General features: G+C 32.2%; 2 protein-coding genes across 3 annotated transcripts; one reads left to right on the top strand and one right to left on the bottom strand.

The window, feature by feature from the left end:
• Positions 1 to 672: 672 nt before the first annotated feature.
• On the top strand, positions 673 to 6,229 carry LOC7478342 (zinc transporter ZTP29). 2 transcript variants are annotated; one of them, XM_002303855.4, is made up of 12 exons: positions 673 to 927; positions 2,004 to 2,062; positions 2,344 to 2,436; positions 2,539 to 2,628; positions 2,749 to 2,830; positions 3,043 to 3,098; positions 3,915 to 3,971; positions 4,548 to 4,588; positions 5,357 to 5,424; positions 5,516 to 5,572; positions 5,668 to 5,785; positions 5,885 to 6,229. In XM_002303855.4, the coding sequence occupies exons 1-12, from the start codon at positions 714 to 716 to the stop codon at positions 5,928 to 5,930; spliced, it is 981 nt and encodes a 326-aa protein (XP_002303891.4). In that variant the 5' UTR covers positions 673 to 713; the 3' UTR covers positions 5,931 to 6,229. The 2 variants fall into 2 exon arrangements, with proteins under 2 accessions (XP_002303891.4, XP_024452826.2); XM_024597058.2 differs by lacking the exon at positions 2,004 to 2,062.
• Positions 6,230 to 15,730: 9,501 nt separating this feature from the next.
• LOC7460201 (zinc finger protein WIP2) lies at positions 15,731 to 18,494 on the bottom strand. Its single transcript, XM_002304731.3, has 2 exons — positions 17,661 to 18,494; positions 15,731 to 16,421 (listed from the first exon to the last, which is right to left on the bottom strand). Exons 1-2 carry the CDS (start codon positions 18,225 to 18,227, stop codon positions 15,978 to 15,980), a joined length of 1,011 nt encoding a protein of 336 aa, XP_002304767.2. The 5' UTR covers positions 18,228 to 18,494; the 3' UTR covers positions 15,731 to 15,977.
• Positions 18,495 to 18,866: the final 372 nt, after the last annotated feature.

Genomic DNA, 18,866 nt, shown 5'->3' with positions numbered 1-18,866 from the left:
ATCCAAAATAATAGATTGAAAATAAATTTTTTTATTATCAAAATATATAAAAAGATGTTTCCTAGTTGGTACCCGTCCTTCCAAAAACTTTCAGAATAGAATAGTTATAAGACTAGACATGTGACAAGGTCTGAGTTATAGATTACAAGGATAAATTCGAGTTAATTCTAATTTTTTTTTTAAAGATCAAAACAATATTGTTTTAATTTTTTTAAAAAAAAACATTAACGAGTTAAGGATTGTATTTTGACTCGGTTAGACCCGAGTCAATCACCGTGTTAACCTGAGTTTTTAATCAGGTCAATTAAGTTTGTTTTTTCATCTATTTTATTTTTATCTAGATCAATTCAAGTCTTCATCAATCAATTCTAGATAAACTTTATAGCTGTTCATGTTAAAGAGTATTTACTATTATGTATTAGTAATATTTAATTTAATTAATATTTAATTTTATTTTTATTTAAAAATATGGTAAAGAAGTTAGTTAAAGTGAATGTTTACGGGTGAGCTAAAAGTTATTTTTTATTTGAAAATATATTAAAATAATATTTTTTAAATTTATTTTGAAATCCATACATTATAACAATTTAAAAATATTATAAAAAATAATTTTAAAGCTTAAATGTTTTTTAAAAGTCTTAAAAAACGAAGTTTTACCGCATGACAAACAGATAGACGGTTGAGTAAGGAAACCGTACTTCCTTGAACATTTCATGTTCCTTTCTCTCAAACCATCCCTTTCTTTCTCCTCTTTATATTCTTTTCCTCTAAGCACAATCATTCCTTCAGTGGAGTGGTTATATAAACTAGCTCTAAACAGTACTTGGGTCATTGTCATATACAGAAAAGAAGCATTTCTTTCAATGGATTCTCAGGTCATGGTAGCTTTGGCTCTGTCTCTTGTGGGTGGATTAAGCACTTCTATAGGTAAGTTATATATAAAGCTTGCAACTTTTTATGTTTTTCTATGATGGGTTCAAAATTCTTGTTTTATTTGAAAATTTTAAGATACCATGATTAAGGATTTTTCTTTTTGTGCTGATATGGTTGCGTACGTAGTCTTTTTTAGGTTCTTGATGTTTTCACGTTGTGGACTTTGTTTTACTATCATTTGTTTTTTTTAATGGAAATATGATGTGGGGTTTAGTTGGTTCATGGTTTTTCATGCATTTTTACTATAATGTGGAAGACTCTGTTGTGTTAGTTGGTTTAAATTGCAGTTTTTGTTGTATTATAGTCGGATTAAATTTGGTCCTGATTGTTCTTGCTTGTGGACTGGTTTCTTGAATCTGAATTGTAACAAGAAGAAGATTAAAATTAAGGGATGTTAATTTAGAAGTTGATTGAGAGTTTCTGGCTATGTATAATGAAGACTAGTGATTGAACTGATAAATGGAGGGATCCTTTTTTCGGTAAGATGATTGTTGAGGAAAAGACAACGATTTTTTTTTTTAATTTCAAGGAAAAGAAGTAAATCCATTAGCCTTAATTCTTAACAATTTCTGTTGAAGATTAGAAAGTTGCCTAATTTACTTGGTCTAGTGTTAGAAGCTCATGTGAAGAGGCCTATAAAATTTACTTCCCTAAAGTTGCCTGGAATCCATAATTTTCCAAACACAAAAGGCCCTATAAAATTTATCAAATCCTCAGCACCCACTACACCTCCTACGTCCTAGCACTCATATTTTTCTATATTGTTAACGTTTTGGTCTGAGTGAGAGCATCTCCACGGACACTTTCATGATTATTGTGCTTGGCGTCTCTGTTTTGGGTGGTTCGAGTACTTCACTAGGTTAGCAACGAAAGACTTGTCTACATGAATATGGCATGAAATTCAAATATTACTATTGACTAATTGTTTTACTCTTCTAGTTTTGATGGTCCTGTTTACTTACTGAGGTGTTTTTTTGATGCTCACTGACTTTGTGTATGGACACCAGTTTTTCTTGTTTACTATGCTTAACACATTTAACCTATCTATAACTCTTTGGACTATGAAACAGGTGCACTCTTCGTAATTCTTTGTCAGACTCCCAATTTGAAGATGCTTGGGTTATTACAGGTGGTTTTCAGAAGTTGAAGTCTCCATATGCAAAAAGCTGTTTTGTTTTTGCCCTTCTTTATTGCTTCTTCTTCTCACAAGAAAAGAACGCCACCTTTTAGTGTTTTATCTACCTATGAAAGGATAGTGGCTAATTAATTTCCTGTGTCTGCTTAATTCTGGTATTAGTACATGCTTATGAGAGAATGCTGCGGCATGGAGTTTCCATGAATGATCCTAATGTTGTATTAAACTCCAGGGGAAAGTGTTTGCATTAACACTTTCTAAGCTTCTCTATGCAGGGTTTTGCTGCAGGCCTGATGCTGTGCATATCATTCCTTGATCTTGCTCATAATGCTATCAATTCAATTGGATTCTTAAAAGGCAACCTCTGGGTTAGCTATATCTTTCCTTTTCTTCATCAAATTCAAATTTTATTGCTTACTACACATTATTTATTCATTTATACCTGTCATTTTTTTTCCTTGACGGAACAGTTTTTTGGAGGTGTTGTATTCTTTGGTATCATCGCCAATTTTATCCCAGAGCCAACACTTACCTCAAGCTTAGATGTTAAAAGTAAAAAGGTTCTGGATGATACATTTTCCTAATACTTAATTGCTTTGTCACTTCAACAATGGCTGCTTTTCTATGCAGCTAGAATATTAGAAGGTAATGTGACAGTTTGGAACTTTGTTTGGTAACAGAAAAATGGTGACCAAGGGGGAAAGGAGATTTTGAAAAAGCAGCGTCGCCAAGTTTTGTTCAGTGGCATTATCACTGCAATAGGTATGACTGACCTTCTCTGGTCCTATTCTATCACTCTCTAACTTCAATTTTGCTTGCTTGTGCTCTGTTTTTTTTCTTCTTCTCTTTTTTTAACTAAACTGGTAAAGATATCAGGGCCCCAAGAGTTGAAAACAGTAAATTTAGTACCTTTTAGTTGGAAAAGTTCATAAACTAGTCTGTTCAGATTGAATCTTGTCTTTCATGGACTGCAGGAATAAGCTTGCATAACTTCCCAGAGGGAATGGCAGTGTTCCTTGGATCAATGAAGGTAGCATTAGCCTTATTTATATTTCCTCTGTAGTGTTGGTATTCTGTTCGGCTAAAATATATATGCATACACAGATTAAAGTCTAGTACTTGTGTCACTCTTAAAATACACCTGTCTTGAATGAAACTCACCCATCAAAGCTTCATCCTGAAAACAGAAACACGAAGGGTTTTTCTTAAAGTCTTAATATATGATTGTTTAACAAATTGGAGCTTGTTCAATTCAGCACCATGTTTACTGTTTAATTTCTTGAAGAAAAAGACTTGTTTCTTTAATGATATTTTTACCTTCTTTAGTATCGCGGGTTGCATTTGCATGCGATTTTACTTGTGCTTCCTGTGCTAAGAAGATTGTTTATTTGACTTTGGTATGATGAAGACGAGAAAGCGAACCATTCAGTCGCACGATTACTCAATGGCACCAAAACAAGGAGTTTAGTTCCATTTTTTAGAATCTTTTTATGAAAAAATTATAGTCCGCATCTGAAAGAATCAAATTTGTTGCTTCTCAGTATACTATTATGAATTGCCGAATCACAATAACCAAGGATCTTTGGTTAAGATGTCGTAGTCTTTTTTCATACAATGTTGCCTTCAGTCACAACCCACTTCAATACTTGTTGGTTCCTGGATGCAACCAATTTGGTACCACATGGTTTTAGAAATTAATCTTAGTGTGCATGTTATTTCCATTAAATACAATTGTCAACTGGAAGCTAACAATGATTGTTTTAATCTCGGGTCTTGAGATCCAGAAGCTATTTTCTTATTCTTTGGTAAGTCAATTCTGTAATCTTCTTTTATAATTCTATTTTAGGGCCTCCGTGTTGGTATTAATTTGGCTGTGGCAATTGCTTTGCACAACATTCCAGAGGTATGCTTACATATGCTATCAGTTCTTCAAAGAGGTTGCTTTCTTCCTGAATGATAGTTGGTTCCTTTGAACTTTGAACATTTTAAGTGCCAATTATTTATGGATTTTAATACAAAAAAATTGAGAGGATGTCTTCTGCTGCCAGCATTAATGGGAATTAATTGTGTTTTTCTTGCCTATAGACATAATATGCAATTTATCTTATGATAAGATGTGTCTAGGCACAGTGGATATATTTGGTTTTCATTTTGAAAGTTCCATAATGTCGTGCTTGAGAAGGATATTTTCTGCAGTTGGACTGTTGTGCCAATTAATATCCAAAACCTTGTTTATCACATTTTCCTGTATTTTGTTAATGCTTTTTCCCATCTACAAATATAAAATATGATGTTGTGGTTGGTCAACAAGGCTTTGTTACCATGTTAAAAAATCGGTTGAATCTAAAAGCTTAAGTTGTTGAAGATATAATTTATATTATACTCCGACAATCCTAACTTCTTTATGTTCATTTCCACAGGGTGTTGCTGTTGCACTACCTATTTATTTGTCCTAACTTTTTCATGTCTATTTCCACAGGGTGTTGCTGTTGCACTTCCTATTTATTTTGCAACACAGAGGTAAAAATTTCCCAAGGCACTGCTCTATTCAGCTTTCTAAAGCTTCAGTAAAAACCCCTTTAGAAAGAAATGGTCCGAAGCATGTTTTCTGTGGAAGTAGCCTGAAATGGTACTTTATTGGAAATAAGAATCAACAAATAGGGAGGCGATTACTGGTGATAGTGGTGGAGATAATTGCCCTGTTGACAGTCTAGAATCTAGAGATAGAACTGTAGAGTGGCAGAGTAATGAATATAGAGGTCAGGAAGCTGTGCTGGAGTTTGATAAAAAAATTTGGATATCCCATGCACTGCTGAAGATGGTCAAGGTAGCAATTTTATTCTTCTACGTTATGTCCTTGTGTTGTAGCAAAATTTTAAAGGGAGTCAGAAGTGCTGCTTTTTTATTGGGGTAGCATTAGTGCCTACCATAGTAGCCTGATCTATTCACTAACACTCTTGTTTGGCCTCCACGATTTTTCAATTCCTGAAGAAAGCAAGGATCTCAAATAAAGGAAAACAAAAAGGAAACCATAACCTGATTTTTGCACATATCATTTAATAGTATGATATAGTGCAGATACACTCAACAATTTTTGGCTCCAGACTACTGGCTCCTGCCTAAGGGGTCGGAGTGGCTAGATATACAATAGCTACCCTTATTTATGTGACCACAGTGTTCTTCTGATACCTTTGGCTATATTGTTTTTGCTTCTATGTCAACAGAGTAGAATTTATTGTATTATACCCATAATATAAATTAACTAGTTAGTTTCTGTCCACATTTCAGCAAGTGGCAGGCATTCAAATTAGCTACACTTTGTGGTTTGGCTGAGCCACTTGGTGTGGTGCTTGTTGGTATGTCAACTTCTTTTTATTGCTTATGTTGCTAAAGCATGGGAAGTCATTTAATTTCGACCAATAAGAATGTCCTTTTCCTTGACTGTAGCTTATCTATTCCCAAGCAGCTTGAGTCCTGAAATTCTTGAGGGTTTGCTGGGATCAGGTATGCAGTACCATTTATTTCTCAGTTTCTCCAGGTGTTTGGAGAAAATCAATGTGCTCTTTTAATCTCACTATAAATTTTTGTTGCATTTGCAGTTGGTGGAGTGATGGCTTTCCTCACCTTGCATGAAATGCTGCCACTGGCATTTGATTATGCTGGTCAGAAACAAGCTGTTAAGGCCGTATTCTTTGGTATGGCTTTCATGTCTGCAAGGTAATAGAACTCAAACTATACGTGATTCTGTTTCAAGATCTGGATTATTATTTTTTTTGTTAAATTATTTTTCTCACATGTATTGCTGCTGGTCTTCAGCCTGTATTTTCTTGAAATCAGCCTACCTGATGAGATGAGCTTGTAGCTATGGATCAGCCAAATCAACCTACATAACAATTTGTACATTCCCAAACTAGAGCACTAGGCCATCTTGCATGGTGCCCGCTTAATCTCGCCTTGACATCCTATAATTCGACCTCATCAGCAGGTCAAACAGGCAGCATTATACTTACAGGAGATTACAGCAGTTTCCATCCTTAATCAATAACTCAAAATTGTACTAACCTTCTTACTTTAGTTAATGTGAAAATGTAAGTGGGCAAGAAGAGTTGACAAGTGGGGAAATTATGGATTGCATAATCTTCAATGAAGTTCATTTCATTATCTCAGTGTTGCTACTCAGTGAGCTTCTATGTATTCTGCGTGATGCTTGCATGGAAAATAAGTGGTTTCTCGGCTGATTACATGCTGTAATTCTACAAATTGATCTAAAGGAAGAACACTTCTTATTTATTTATTTATCACAAACTGATATCAGCCCTTCTTTTTCCCAACATTTTCTAAGAAAATCTAGAACATACTTATTAAACCTAGTTCGACTAGTGAATCATGTAACATTTTGTAATTTAATTAAAACTAAAGTTGATCTTTTTCTTTTCTTTTCAAAACTTATTTTATTTTTAAAAAATTAGAATGATATAGTTTTGATTAACACGAATCAACTTAGTTTAGCTTGTTTCATTCATAATTTAAGCATTGGTCCGGGGCATGGGATGGTCTGGATTTCATTTCCATGATTTAGACTCATCTTGGAACACAGCGGCATAAATAATGGGAAAACAAGAACAAGAAAAGAAAAAGGAAGCAACCATGGATTTGGTGGGCATGGTCCCTAGTATTTGAGAAGAAGATTATGGTTTCTAGGAAATGTAAATCTTCAAACAAGCAATCATACAAACAAAGATCTCATCAAGAGATTCATGGGATTAGAGCTGTCTATTCCTGTCTCTCATTACAAGAGAAAAAGGTTGGCTTTTGACTGAATTGGCAAATTGAAAGAGGGGGGAATAGTACAAGGGCAGATAAAGAGACACGCACTTTACAGAAAAAGAGAGAAAAAGTGTATCATCAACTAAAGGAGAAACAAAAGAAAAGATCAAGTTTCATTTATGGGGAAGAGGAACAGCATATCTAATAGAAATTTTGATTGAATGTATTCACTAAAAAGTATACCATAAACTATATCATCCAGAAAAAGTAGTCAGCATAAGGATTCAGATTCATGATTTAGTGTCAATAATGATGAAACTGAACAAATGGACCCTTTGTTGTTGCATGGTAAAGCAGGATCCCTGCAGGCTCATCCCAGTGGCTCCCATCTCAACTCAAATTATTTGAAAAATGTAGTCGTGTATTGCCATGGCCATTTCTACTTGTTTAATTGAGATTAATCTTGAGTTGGGGATACATGCAAATGACTTCAAAGCTTGTGGAAAGCAAATAAGCTTACGGAACTTCAAAAGACTTTATACTACCTTTTTTTAATCAAGGAGACTTTGATACAATATTTTAAATAATCACTTAATCTTAAAAACAATTGAATCTTAAAAGTAAAAGTATCATTGAAACAGTTTCCTTTCATCAGGAGTAAGTTTCTTTTTACTCAAGTTTTAAGCAAAATTTGTGTTTTAAATGATAATATACATCATTATAAACCTGATCTATTACCTGCTTCGATGCCTGGATCGTGGGTTGATGGGTTAACTTAGATTAATTTAAAGTGATATCATTTTGATTTTATTTAAAAAGTTGAAATGATTTTGCTTTGAAAAAATTAAAAATCAACTTGGGTTTATATATTTGTTTTGTGATGCACTCCTGCGTTGCTGGTTACGGGCCCAGGATTCGAGTCGTGATAGTGGGACCTGAATCTTTCAAATATTCCTCAAAACCAATAAAATAATTTATAATTCAAAATACTTATTACATTAAATGAAATTCAATCTTTGAACAAAAACCTAAAATTTATTGAAAAGAATATAATAGTGGCGTGTCTAAAACATTGAATTATAAAAAATAACAAAAGCCTCGTAGAAGCAAGGAAAATATATCAACAAACAAAGTAGCAGGAACTCTTAATCAAATGTCAATATACTAACGAAAGTTAAGAATCTCAAATAATATTAAAATGAAATGGTGAGTTCAATTAACTCAGGAAGGGAATAACATTTAATATATATTTTAACTATTTATAAGTATAAGGATTGAAACAAATATATATATATATATAGACACACACACACACATTAAGTATAATAACATATGGTAATGAAATACGTGTCAGAGATAAGATGAAATCATTGGCTCAGATAATAGACAAAACCCTAAGGTTTCGATAACAATTGAGGTTTGTGGCCCTAATTATTATGGGAGGATTAATCGCCACAAGCTGGTGCCTCTCTTACCAACTAGGTATACATAATACTATGTGCACATAAACTAGATATTCTTTGTTAGCATGAAGTTACTGATGAATATACCAACATCAAGATATAATAGATATTTGTATAATTATCAATGCAAACGAATGTCATATCGAATATAATTTAATTCAACAGATTGCGAATGTGATTTCAAGAATAGATGAATATTCGGAAAATAAAGCAATAACATATATAATTATTCAAGAAATAATCAATTATACTCATCATCTAATTAGCACACATAAACCATTTATAATACATGCATATTAAAAACGACCTCACTCACTAAAAAAAGAGAGGAAAAGATAAATATAAGCAGAACCAGAGACCATTAGGAATTGCTAGTAGGAATCTATGACGAATACTGAAAAACACTAAAAAATGACTTGAAAAAAATAACATAAGAGATTGAAACACTAAGCTTAGAAACCAAAACATAATTATAAAGCCGAATTGACTCACCCGATCGATCTCGAACATACCTCAAACTGATCTAACCTAGCAAACTCGATTAACCCACTACTGGGTCAACTAGTCAACTAAAATGATCAACCAATCGACCACCACCACAAGCCAATCGATTGGGAAGTTTAGACCAACCAATCTACCAGAAACATCAAGCCAATATCAAGCAATTCAATCGATTGTTCGAGATTTCTAAAATTCTGATCTACCAGTTTTTAAATTTACAAATCTTAAAAATGATCGATCTGTTCTTCAAGACCCATAATGCCGTTCATCTAATCAGTTTGTTTTAAGCCAACCAACACCCTAAAATATCAATTAAATCTCTTAAATCATTCAATCATCAAATCATAATAAAAACTCTAAACTCTTCTTTAATCCTTTAATCATCAATTTCCTAATAAAAAACAATAAAAGAAAGAATCACTTACTTGCTTCTTCAACCCTTTTTGAAACCCAAAAGCTTAGAGAAGAAAAACAAATTATTTGGTAACTTTCTTTTTAAATACCAAGGTTAGTTTGGGCTAGGGTTTGATGGGCCAAGAATATGGGTCCCGGGTCTTACACCTACCTAATACGTGTTTGTTTTTGTGATTCAATTTGCTTTTCACCTTAAAAAAATATTAAATTGATGTTTTTTAGAAGTTTTTAGATGAGTTGATGTCAAAAATAAAAAAAAATTTAAAAAAAATTTTAATGTATTTTTAATTAAAAAATATTTTTACAAAAACACCCTACACCATATTATCAAACACACAACCAATTCGATATAAAACCTAACTTGGAGCAGCTCCTAGGTCAACAAGGAGCTCAACAATTAAATCTCCTATATTAGGTTGAATATAATAACACTGCTAATACCAATACGAATACGAGGAAGAAGGAACACATTTGCTTTACCAATCATACCAAGAATATTCAAGCTAGAAATCTAAATTATTAGTAGAAACTTCTAAAACTAATTTTATAATCTTGTATTATATTCTATGCAAGTGATGTCATTGCGAGTTCACATATATTGGTTTTAAGATAAAGTGAATCATTAATCAATTTTAATGAATCCAAATCAAGAAACTACATCTCGATCCAATCCAAAAAAGTAACAAATTTTGCTAGGCATTTACTCTCAAATTACTTGGCAACAATCAAGATGTCAGGGCAGGCATTTCCCTCCTGCAACCTAATAAAGCACTTGTATGATTGCTTGTCCAGTATGCAACTAAGATTGCCCTTCAAGAATTTTCCAGTCTTGTTTCTAACTGAAAAAAAAGGAAGATGGAATTCTCTCACACTCAGGGTTCATAAAAATGGTGAAACAAACTTCTCTTTCAAGCTTTTTTCTAGATTCTCCAACACTGAGACCCAGTTGGAGAATCTCCATAAACATCAAAGGAAACACAACGATTGCTAAAGGACATTGCTAAAGGCAAGCATATGGCATGTGTGATCATGACATTGAGAGAGAAGAGAGAGACAGTCAGTCCAAAAGAAGGGTTTTTTTTTTTTTTTTTTAAAAAAATACTATATTAGTTTCATGTTCTTTGACTATGCTTTTTTTTTTCCCTCTCATAATATATTTTTTTCCAAGAAAGAAACTTATTCTTCTCTAAATCTGGTATTAGATATAAATGAATTTGAATCACATAGTTTCTAAAAGGATAAAAAAAAGCACAGTCAAATCTTGAAAGGTTTAGCTAGTAAGCTTGGATTGTGTTCTTTATTTCCCAATTTGTTTGATTTCCTCGAATGAAAACTGTTTTTTATTTTCTTTGTTGTATATTTACTGGTTTTTCACCCATTAGATGACCGGCATAATAAAAATTCTCATCTTTCATTAAAAAAAGTTTAGCAAGCTATATAACTTTAATAACATTTGTCTAAATTTTAGCATCAATTATGGTGTGTGTGTGTATATCATTTGTTTCACATACCATTACATTTTAATTACATCTGAAACAATATTTTTAGATCTAATTAATATCGATAAAGTTCTATCATAATTGTTGTTAAAATTGCTATAATTATATTTAAAGTAATAAATAAATTTTGTTTGAAATGTCATTATAACATGTATGTATTTATAATGATATTTTACTCATAATATTGGTATATATAGAACATAATATATATATCATCAGATTAATATAAAAAAAAAACTCACTTGAAATTCAATTACTATATATAGTGGGATCGACATTTATTATTTTCTTTACATACATACACACACATATTAAACTCAACATATCCCACATGAATTAGTTTTGTAAACTTTTTTTAATAACCAACTATCATATGATTGACAATTGAGTATTCCTATACAAAAATGTTACTCAATCGGGTCCCATGTCCATAAAAAAAAGTATCCAATTAACCATATTATTAAAATTCAAAACAAAACTGATGTCTATGAAAAAAAAAAAACATTCATTACGATTTTAAAGTTAAAAATAATAATAAGTGAAGGGTACTAGTGTCTAATAAATGTGGTACTCAATTGAAATTTATTTGTTAGATGAGAAGCATCTTTTACCTTTTTAATGTCGGCCTTGATTGAAATTCGCACCCTGCAAGAATTACACAATTATTGATTCTTTTTTAGTATTTTATTAAAAAATAAAAGAAAAAAATACTTATTCGTACACCTATAGAATATTTTATCCATGAGATTACTCTATAATTATTGGAAATTAAATACCCGTAAAAATTAAAGAAAGTATAAAAAACTATGCTTAAAATCATAGTTCTACTCTTATTTTTTCTTATAAAAAATATTCTCAAACCAATTTATACATTAATTGAAAACTTTTTTCTAAGAATCATACGAATTCATTCATCATATTTATCTAGCGCAATATAAAATAAGATTTTCTTAACATTGATTTCAAAATTTAAATTTAGAAAATTAAGAAAGAAAACACGCCTCTTTGACATTAAACCAACATTTGAAGTTTAGTTCTCCTCTTATTAATTATACATGAAAGAAGTAAAATCAATACTATGTCTTGACAAACTTTTATATTTCTTCCCGTGAGATCATGATTTCTTTGAAGTAAAATTTTAGCCATTTTCATCATTAAGAAGTTAGGTAAAAAAAATAAAATCATGAGGATAGTAACTCAACTGGTTAGGTTCTGAGTTTATTCCTAAAAAATCACTAGTTCGAGTCTCACAAACCTCAAGGTCATTAAAGACTTACATGGTTGTTAACTTCAGCACCCGTAAGATTAGTCAATGTGCGTGCATGTTAACCCGGATACCCACATTAATCTATAAAAAAAGTTAGGTCAAAAACCTTTGTATAACCACACATAGCCTTACTCATGTGAATTATTTGAGAACATTTTTGTTCAAGATTTTTTCAATTAGGTCCTGTTGTAATATATCTTCACTCTCATCTCTTTGGTACGTCCTTGCACATCAAACTCCTTTTCCTTTCAATCATAGAAATACTTTTACCAAAGCCAGCCTTTAGCTTTAATCTCTACCATCACTCCATGCCACGCAAAAGGACTTTGGTTGGTGAAATAGTACAAAATATTGGACCGGTATGCATAATTAACTCGTAGGAGAAGTTTTGAAGGGAATAATTACTTCCCACTAGAGCGGGCTCACAGGGGAATGAAAGTTTCGGGGAGAATTATAAATGAGATATTTAAAAATATTTAAGAAATTTTTTTATATGTGTTAGACAAGTACTGTGATTCTAATTAGTTTTTATTTTGTATTTGGAGTGTTTTTTTATTAAGTATAGTTGCAATCTTTATTTTATAAAATATAATAATAAATATATTTTACTTATTTTCAAGGCTTTTTGATAAGTGAAGGTCTTAGGTTGTTGTCCAAGTAGCCCTTAACTCTGGCCAGCTCTACTTCCTCTACCACCAATTGTGATAGGATTGTCTTCAAATTTTCCCTTCAACCATCCTATTTTGGTAAGAGATCATTTTTCCATAGATAGACTAATTTCTTACATTATACAAAATCCTATCCACTTCACGTGATCATAACTAGCCTTATCTAGCCAAAATCATGAGTTTTACAAAAGTTATTAAACTACTCCCGATTTAGTCAAAGATCCGAATCATGGATAGAGTGAGTTAATGTTTGTTTGTTATTGCATCTTCAACTGTGTTTGAATATGTTTTAAAAATGCATTTAACTTGAAATAACATCAAATTAAATTTTTTAATGTTTTTTGATGATTTTGATGTGTTGATGATAATAAAAAATTTTATCTTAATGTGTTTTTAAATAAAATATATTTTTGAAAAGGATTTGGCACCTCAATACCAAAAACACACTTAATCTAGGTCAATTAAAATAAAATTGTTTCATCTTTATATATAAAATGTGATATACTGACTTTTAACCTAATTAATTAGGTTGAGAATGGTTCTCTCAAGTCGTTTGGATTTGACTAGATTAATTTTCATTTAATATTTTATAAAACTCATTTCAAGTTAAGTTTTGGATTAACCCACTAAACGTACTAGACTGAATTTAATAATACAAAATTTAACTTTTACCTCAACTCACTACATAAATTACCTATAAATAAATCCCAGAAAGGATAATTGCCTCTTATTGCATATATTGGTTGGAGAAGATCACGAGGCCAGAATAAATTTAATAAATTGATGATATTTACTTTTACCTCGACTCACTGCAGAAATTACCTTATAAATAAACAGCCAAAAGTGCTCAAGTTACGTTCCTTTAGGATAATTGCCTCTTATTGCATGTATTGGTCAGAGAAGATAAAAAGAAAAGGAAAAAAATGAAAAGAAGTGGGGCAGGCCTTGTTTACATAGAACTATGAAAGGATCCATCATTTGTCCATGGCTAGATGACAGCTTGGTGACTTCATTAGCATAAAAATGATGGCTTGCTATGACAAGTCACTGAATAACAAAGAAAACAAGAAAAGAATCGCAATTTTGTTATTGGATTCATCACCACCTTTTCTTTTCTTTTCTTCTCATCCTCCTCCTTTTTTCTCTTCACTCTCTCCTGTAGAATCTCATAATGTAGAGTGTAAAACCTATAACTACTTCAGCTCTGCCATTACTGAGAGAGAGAGAGAGATGGGAAATTTTTGGAGCAAAGGTGGTAGAGACAAGTACTGAAGAAACCCAACAGACATGGACTCTGACTAGTAATGTAGCATGACAAGACATGTCAAAGAGCCCTTTGACTGCTTGCACACTATGTATCTTTCTCTCAAGTCACGACAATTGTTAACAAAGCTGCCAACAAGATCCATTTCCTTCTATTTATCATGCATCCAATCCATCCTTTGTAGCTTCATCAGTCTCTCTGTTATGATCTATCAACAAAAAAAACTGTACTATGTTGTATATTAGATCACGCTCTCTTTCCTTTGCTAATCATTTGATTTGGGTTTTTATATGTTCTGTCTACCAGTGAGAACTCACCATCTACCACTAAACAATGGTGTTATACGTTTGACACTGCAGCAGTCACTGTTTTTAAAATGTTTTTTTTTCAATATATTAAAATAATATTTTATTATTTTTTAAAAAATTTGTACCAAAATAATTTAAAAACATAAAGAGAATATATTAATAAAAACAATTTTTTAAAAAACACGCAGAGAAAACAAACTAGTAAGGTGGTCCAAGTATTTAGATGTTACTACAGTTTTGAAAGGCCTTTCTCACTGCATTTGCCCCATGCACCATGTACTTATTCCCCCCTTTTTTCATCCCTCCCGGGTTTCCTATCACCTAAACCTTCAATGTCCATTTGTTAATTCATTGGAACACAAGACACTTACAAAAGGAATTATCGAGGACAAGAAATTGACAATACCACATGGATACAATAAATGGAGGAAATCATGTATTGTCTGTAAATATTATTAAAATTGGGACTCGTGAATGTACAAAGAAATAAATATAAAAGATAAAAATGTGTTGGGTTGGAGAAATAAAGACAAAAATATTAAATAAATTTTTATATAAGATAATTTCGAAGCATTAAATGTATATCTTTTAAATCAAGAAGTATAATAAGACTGTCCACTCTGTCATGACTGTTTTTATATATTTTTTTTGTTATGATACAATAAATTAACAAAAGCTAGCTACATGATCCAAAGGCATTATTCATATCCTTTTCTTTTCTGTTTTCATTGTGACTAATAAAGTTCTTGAAAGTTTTTATAGTGATATTGAATACATATTTTTTTTTTATTGAAGATGACTTTAATTTCTTCGGTTATAAATCATTTTGTTAAATAAATTTAATTCAATAAGATTAAATGATGATTTTTTAACTTCTACTTCATTTTTAATTATATGCTTGGTATTGCTGTGTAAATTGATTTTCAAAAGTATTTTTCCCATAAAAATACATAAAAATAATTATATATATATATATATATTTAATATCACTACATTAAAACTATCAATTTATTTTTTTTAAAATATCAATTTGATATTTTTTCTTATGAAACGGACATAAAAGACAAAAACTACCACTATTCTAAACATCTACTAATTATTCAGGAATGAACTAAACATGGCCAAGCATCATATGTTATATATGGGGTGTAGGGTTTTTATTCATATCAAAATATGACTTTCACCATTGATTTTTTCCCTAATTAACATCTTGAATATTTGGCATGCACTATGTACCAAAAAAAGCTAAAAAATGCATGATGCATTATCATCTATGTTTTGAAATGGGGATCTAGAGCCATCCTCTAGCTAACACAAGCAAAAAAATAAGTGATGCATATCATATATACCCACACATCAATAGAAGATACCAAGGAATGGCCTTTTTCCTTCTCTAATATAAAGTTCTACATAAATTATATTCAACCTAGTCCATGTACCTCTAGTGACATAGGCTTCATACGTTTAAAATTCTTGCGCGCACACACACACACATATAGAGAGAGATGAAGTTGCAGAAACTTAGTCTAACATTGATCAATTAATGAGGAGTCTGCTAAACTAAGCAGCTACTAAAGTGAGAAAGGGAGTAGCAGAAACACATAAAAAGAAAAAAGAAAGAGAGAGAGCATGGGATTTAAAGTAACTCTAATGCTTAAATAGGCTTCTTGCTGATCTAAAGAGCAATGGTTTTGTGTGAAAACACAAGAGGTATCAACTGAGAATTAACATGATCTTGTTTCCAACAGCTATTAGCCTTTAGTTTCGCTGAGTGGAATCATTGTCTTGCTCAATTTCAGAGGCTGGCTCATCATCTTCTTCGAAGAAATCAATGCCATTTGCTGAATGGCCATGCCCAAATGACTTGATGTGATCTTTGAGGGACCTTTTGTGCTTGAAATCAGATCCACAAGTGCAATACCAAAGCTTGCCACAATTCTTCTCATGAGTTCTCCAATCACCTCTCACAGCAAATGCCTTGCCACATTTTCTGCACATGAAAGGCTTGATTCCATGCTTTCTCTTGTAATGAGTTTGAAGCGTTCTAAAATCCTTGAGCGGCTTTGCTCTTGGATGATCAATGTTGTTTCTGCACCCCGGTGCACAGCAATAACAAGGGAGCCTAAGCATTGCTGTTGGCTGTGTACCTCTTAGAGATTCTGGCCCTTTCCTATACTGAGATCCATGCCCCCACATATGCATCTACACATTCAAGGTATACTTACATATGAAAAAACAACAGCAAAAAAAAAGCAAAAAACTTAAACTTAAAATTTAAAAGAAATACTAAATCTCTAACACACTTGGCAGCTTGACCATTTGAAAGTACAGACAGATAAAAAGGAGAATCCAAATTTGAACAGACTAGGAAAGATGCTACAAGCTTTTGACATATTTGCACTGAGTCAAAGTAAAAGTTATATACTATTCACTAGTATTCATCAAAAGATCACTCCATAATTATCATTACATAAATTTAATTAAGTGTTCTAACCTGATCATAGTTAGATTATCATAACCTAACATGGGCTTATCCTTAATTATATTTACTAGGGAAAGTTTTTGCATGTATTATGCATGAAACTTTTGTTCAAAGTCCAAAATCAATTTATTGCTTTAAAATTTTCCCACGCCAAGAACTAATGTTATTAGACTAGTGTTCAAAAAGGAAGAAAAGGGAATTCTTTGAGAGAAGGCAAGGCACTCCTTGACCCTAATCTTGCCTAATTTAACTGAAGTTTCGTTTTGCGTGTTAGAAGCAATGAAAGAAGAAAGGGTGCTTGAAAATAAATAAAATCTCAATATATTAAAGAATTGAACCAAAACCATGTTTTAGGCTTTTCATGTGCAAGCAGTAGTTTGGTCATGAGGGGTGAGAGTTCAGGTTGAGAAAATTTTCCTCTAGCTTAGCTAGGGCATTGATGAAGTTTTTACACACCTGTCAATGTGTGAAACACAAACTCCAAGGAACAAAAAGCATAATGCCTGAGTGGTTCAATCACATAAAGAGAGCTACTGATCTTATTCGCAGTTGGACCAGGTTGATTTATTCTTATTTTTAAAATCCCAAAGCAACAAATCATGCAAAAATGGAGAAGGAAAGGGGGGAAGGAGAGAGGAGAGGTGTTGATGAATAATTAAAGACTAAGAAACATAAATTAAAGGGTATAAAAGAGGAAAGATGTGTGTTAAAGTGGAGAAAAAAGAAAAAGGAAAACCCTAATAAGGTCCCATTTACTCTTCTCTTCTCAAGAGTCTAAATTATAATAAAAGTGAATTGTTGAATCAAGCAAGAAAAAGAAGTGTGCTATCAAAGGATAAGAATTGGTTCTCTCTCTTTTCCTCCAAAATCAAAAGGAGAAACATAGAAAGGGATAGGAGAGGAAGGGAAAGGTAAGCTTTTTGAAATTATCACGGGTTCATTTGATATATGAAACATACCTGCATGTTGTTGTATCTGTTGAAGGTCTTGAAGCATAGTGGACATGAAAACTGAGTAGGACCAATCAGAATCTGAGAAGGTGTGGGGATCCAATACTGACCCTTGTTAAGAGTACTGCTTGTTTGATAACCAGAAGCAGCAGTTACGTCTTCTTTGTCTGATGAGATCTCAGAGGAAGACAGCCTTGAGACCAGATCAGCAGAACAAGGACTAGGTAGCCCTAAATGTAGAGCTACAGTCACAGTTTCACCATCACATAGGCTTTCTTCTCTTTCCTTGTTCTTGTCCACTTCCATGGCACTGCATGAGGACTCCTGTTGATGTTCATGCCTCGTTGGACTTAAACTAAGAAGTGGAAGAGCTTCTCTTAGAGGAGGAGAGGGAGGTGATGAGGACTGACAGAACTGAATGAAAGAGCTGTTGTGGATAGTATTATTATCTGAGTACGTATTGCATCCATAGGATGCATATAGTGATGGATTGGAAGAAGACGCTGAGGCTGATAAATTGTGGTGGAGCTTGAAGTTATACCACCCATTGAAGTAATTGGAATAGGGATCAGCCATGATTGAAAAAGTGGGAGGAGAAAACAGTTACTTGGTAGATGGATAGGCTGTTAGAGAGAGAGAGAGAGAGAGAGAGAGAGAGAGCAAAACAAGGACTAAAGATGGCTAAAAGTTCTTATAAGGTGGAGCCTGAACAAGATCACCAAATTAAAAGAAGTGTATGAGGGAAGGGTTCAAAGAGAAATGAACAAGATCAGAGTTGATAAAGCAAACCCAATATTTGAGTAAAAAAGGAGAGACAAGATATCACTTGTGAGGTGTGACTAAACAATAGAGAAATATGCTAAAGCAAAGAGAGAGACTGGCTGAGTGATCACTCAGTGTTTGTTTGGGATATCGTCTTTTAATTTGTTTTTTTATAAAAACAAATAATTTTTTTAGTGCTAAAAATAAGTATTTTTTTAAAAAATATTATTTTAATGTATTTTTATATGAAAAATGTTTTTTAAAAAATTATTATTATATTTTTAAACACTCTAAAATATTATAAGATTGGGGGTGAGAAAGTGGAGGAGAAGAGAGTAATAGCACTGGATAATCTTGAGACTTGAAAGAACAAGCTACTTATTGAATAGTGTGTGAAAAGATGGTGAGAACAAATTAATGGCCAAGATGATGAACTAATTAATTGTGTATTTG

The sequence above is a fragment of the Populus trichocarpa genome, chromosome 3 (assembly GCF_000002775.5).
Source record: "Populus trichocarpa isolate Nisqually-1 chromosome 3, P.trichocarpa_v4.1, whole genome shotgun sequence".
NCBI classification, from domain to species: Eukaryota; Viridiplantae; Streptophyta; class Magnoliopsida; order Malpighiales; family Salicaceae; genus Populus; species Populus trichocarpa.
The sequence above is the reverse complement of the archived record's forward strand: the minus strand, read 5'-3'. Positions and strand labels throughout refer to the sequence as shown.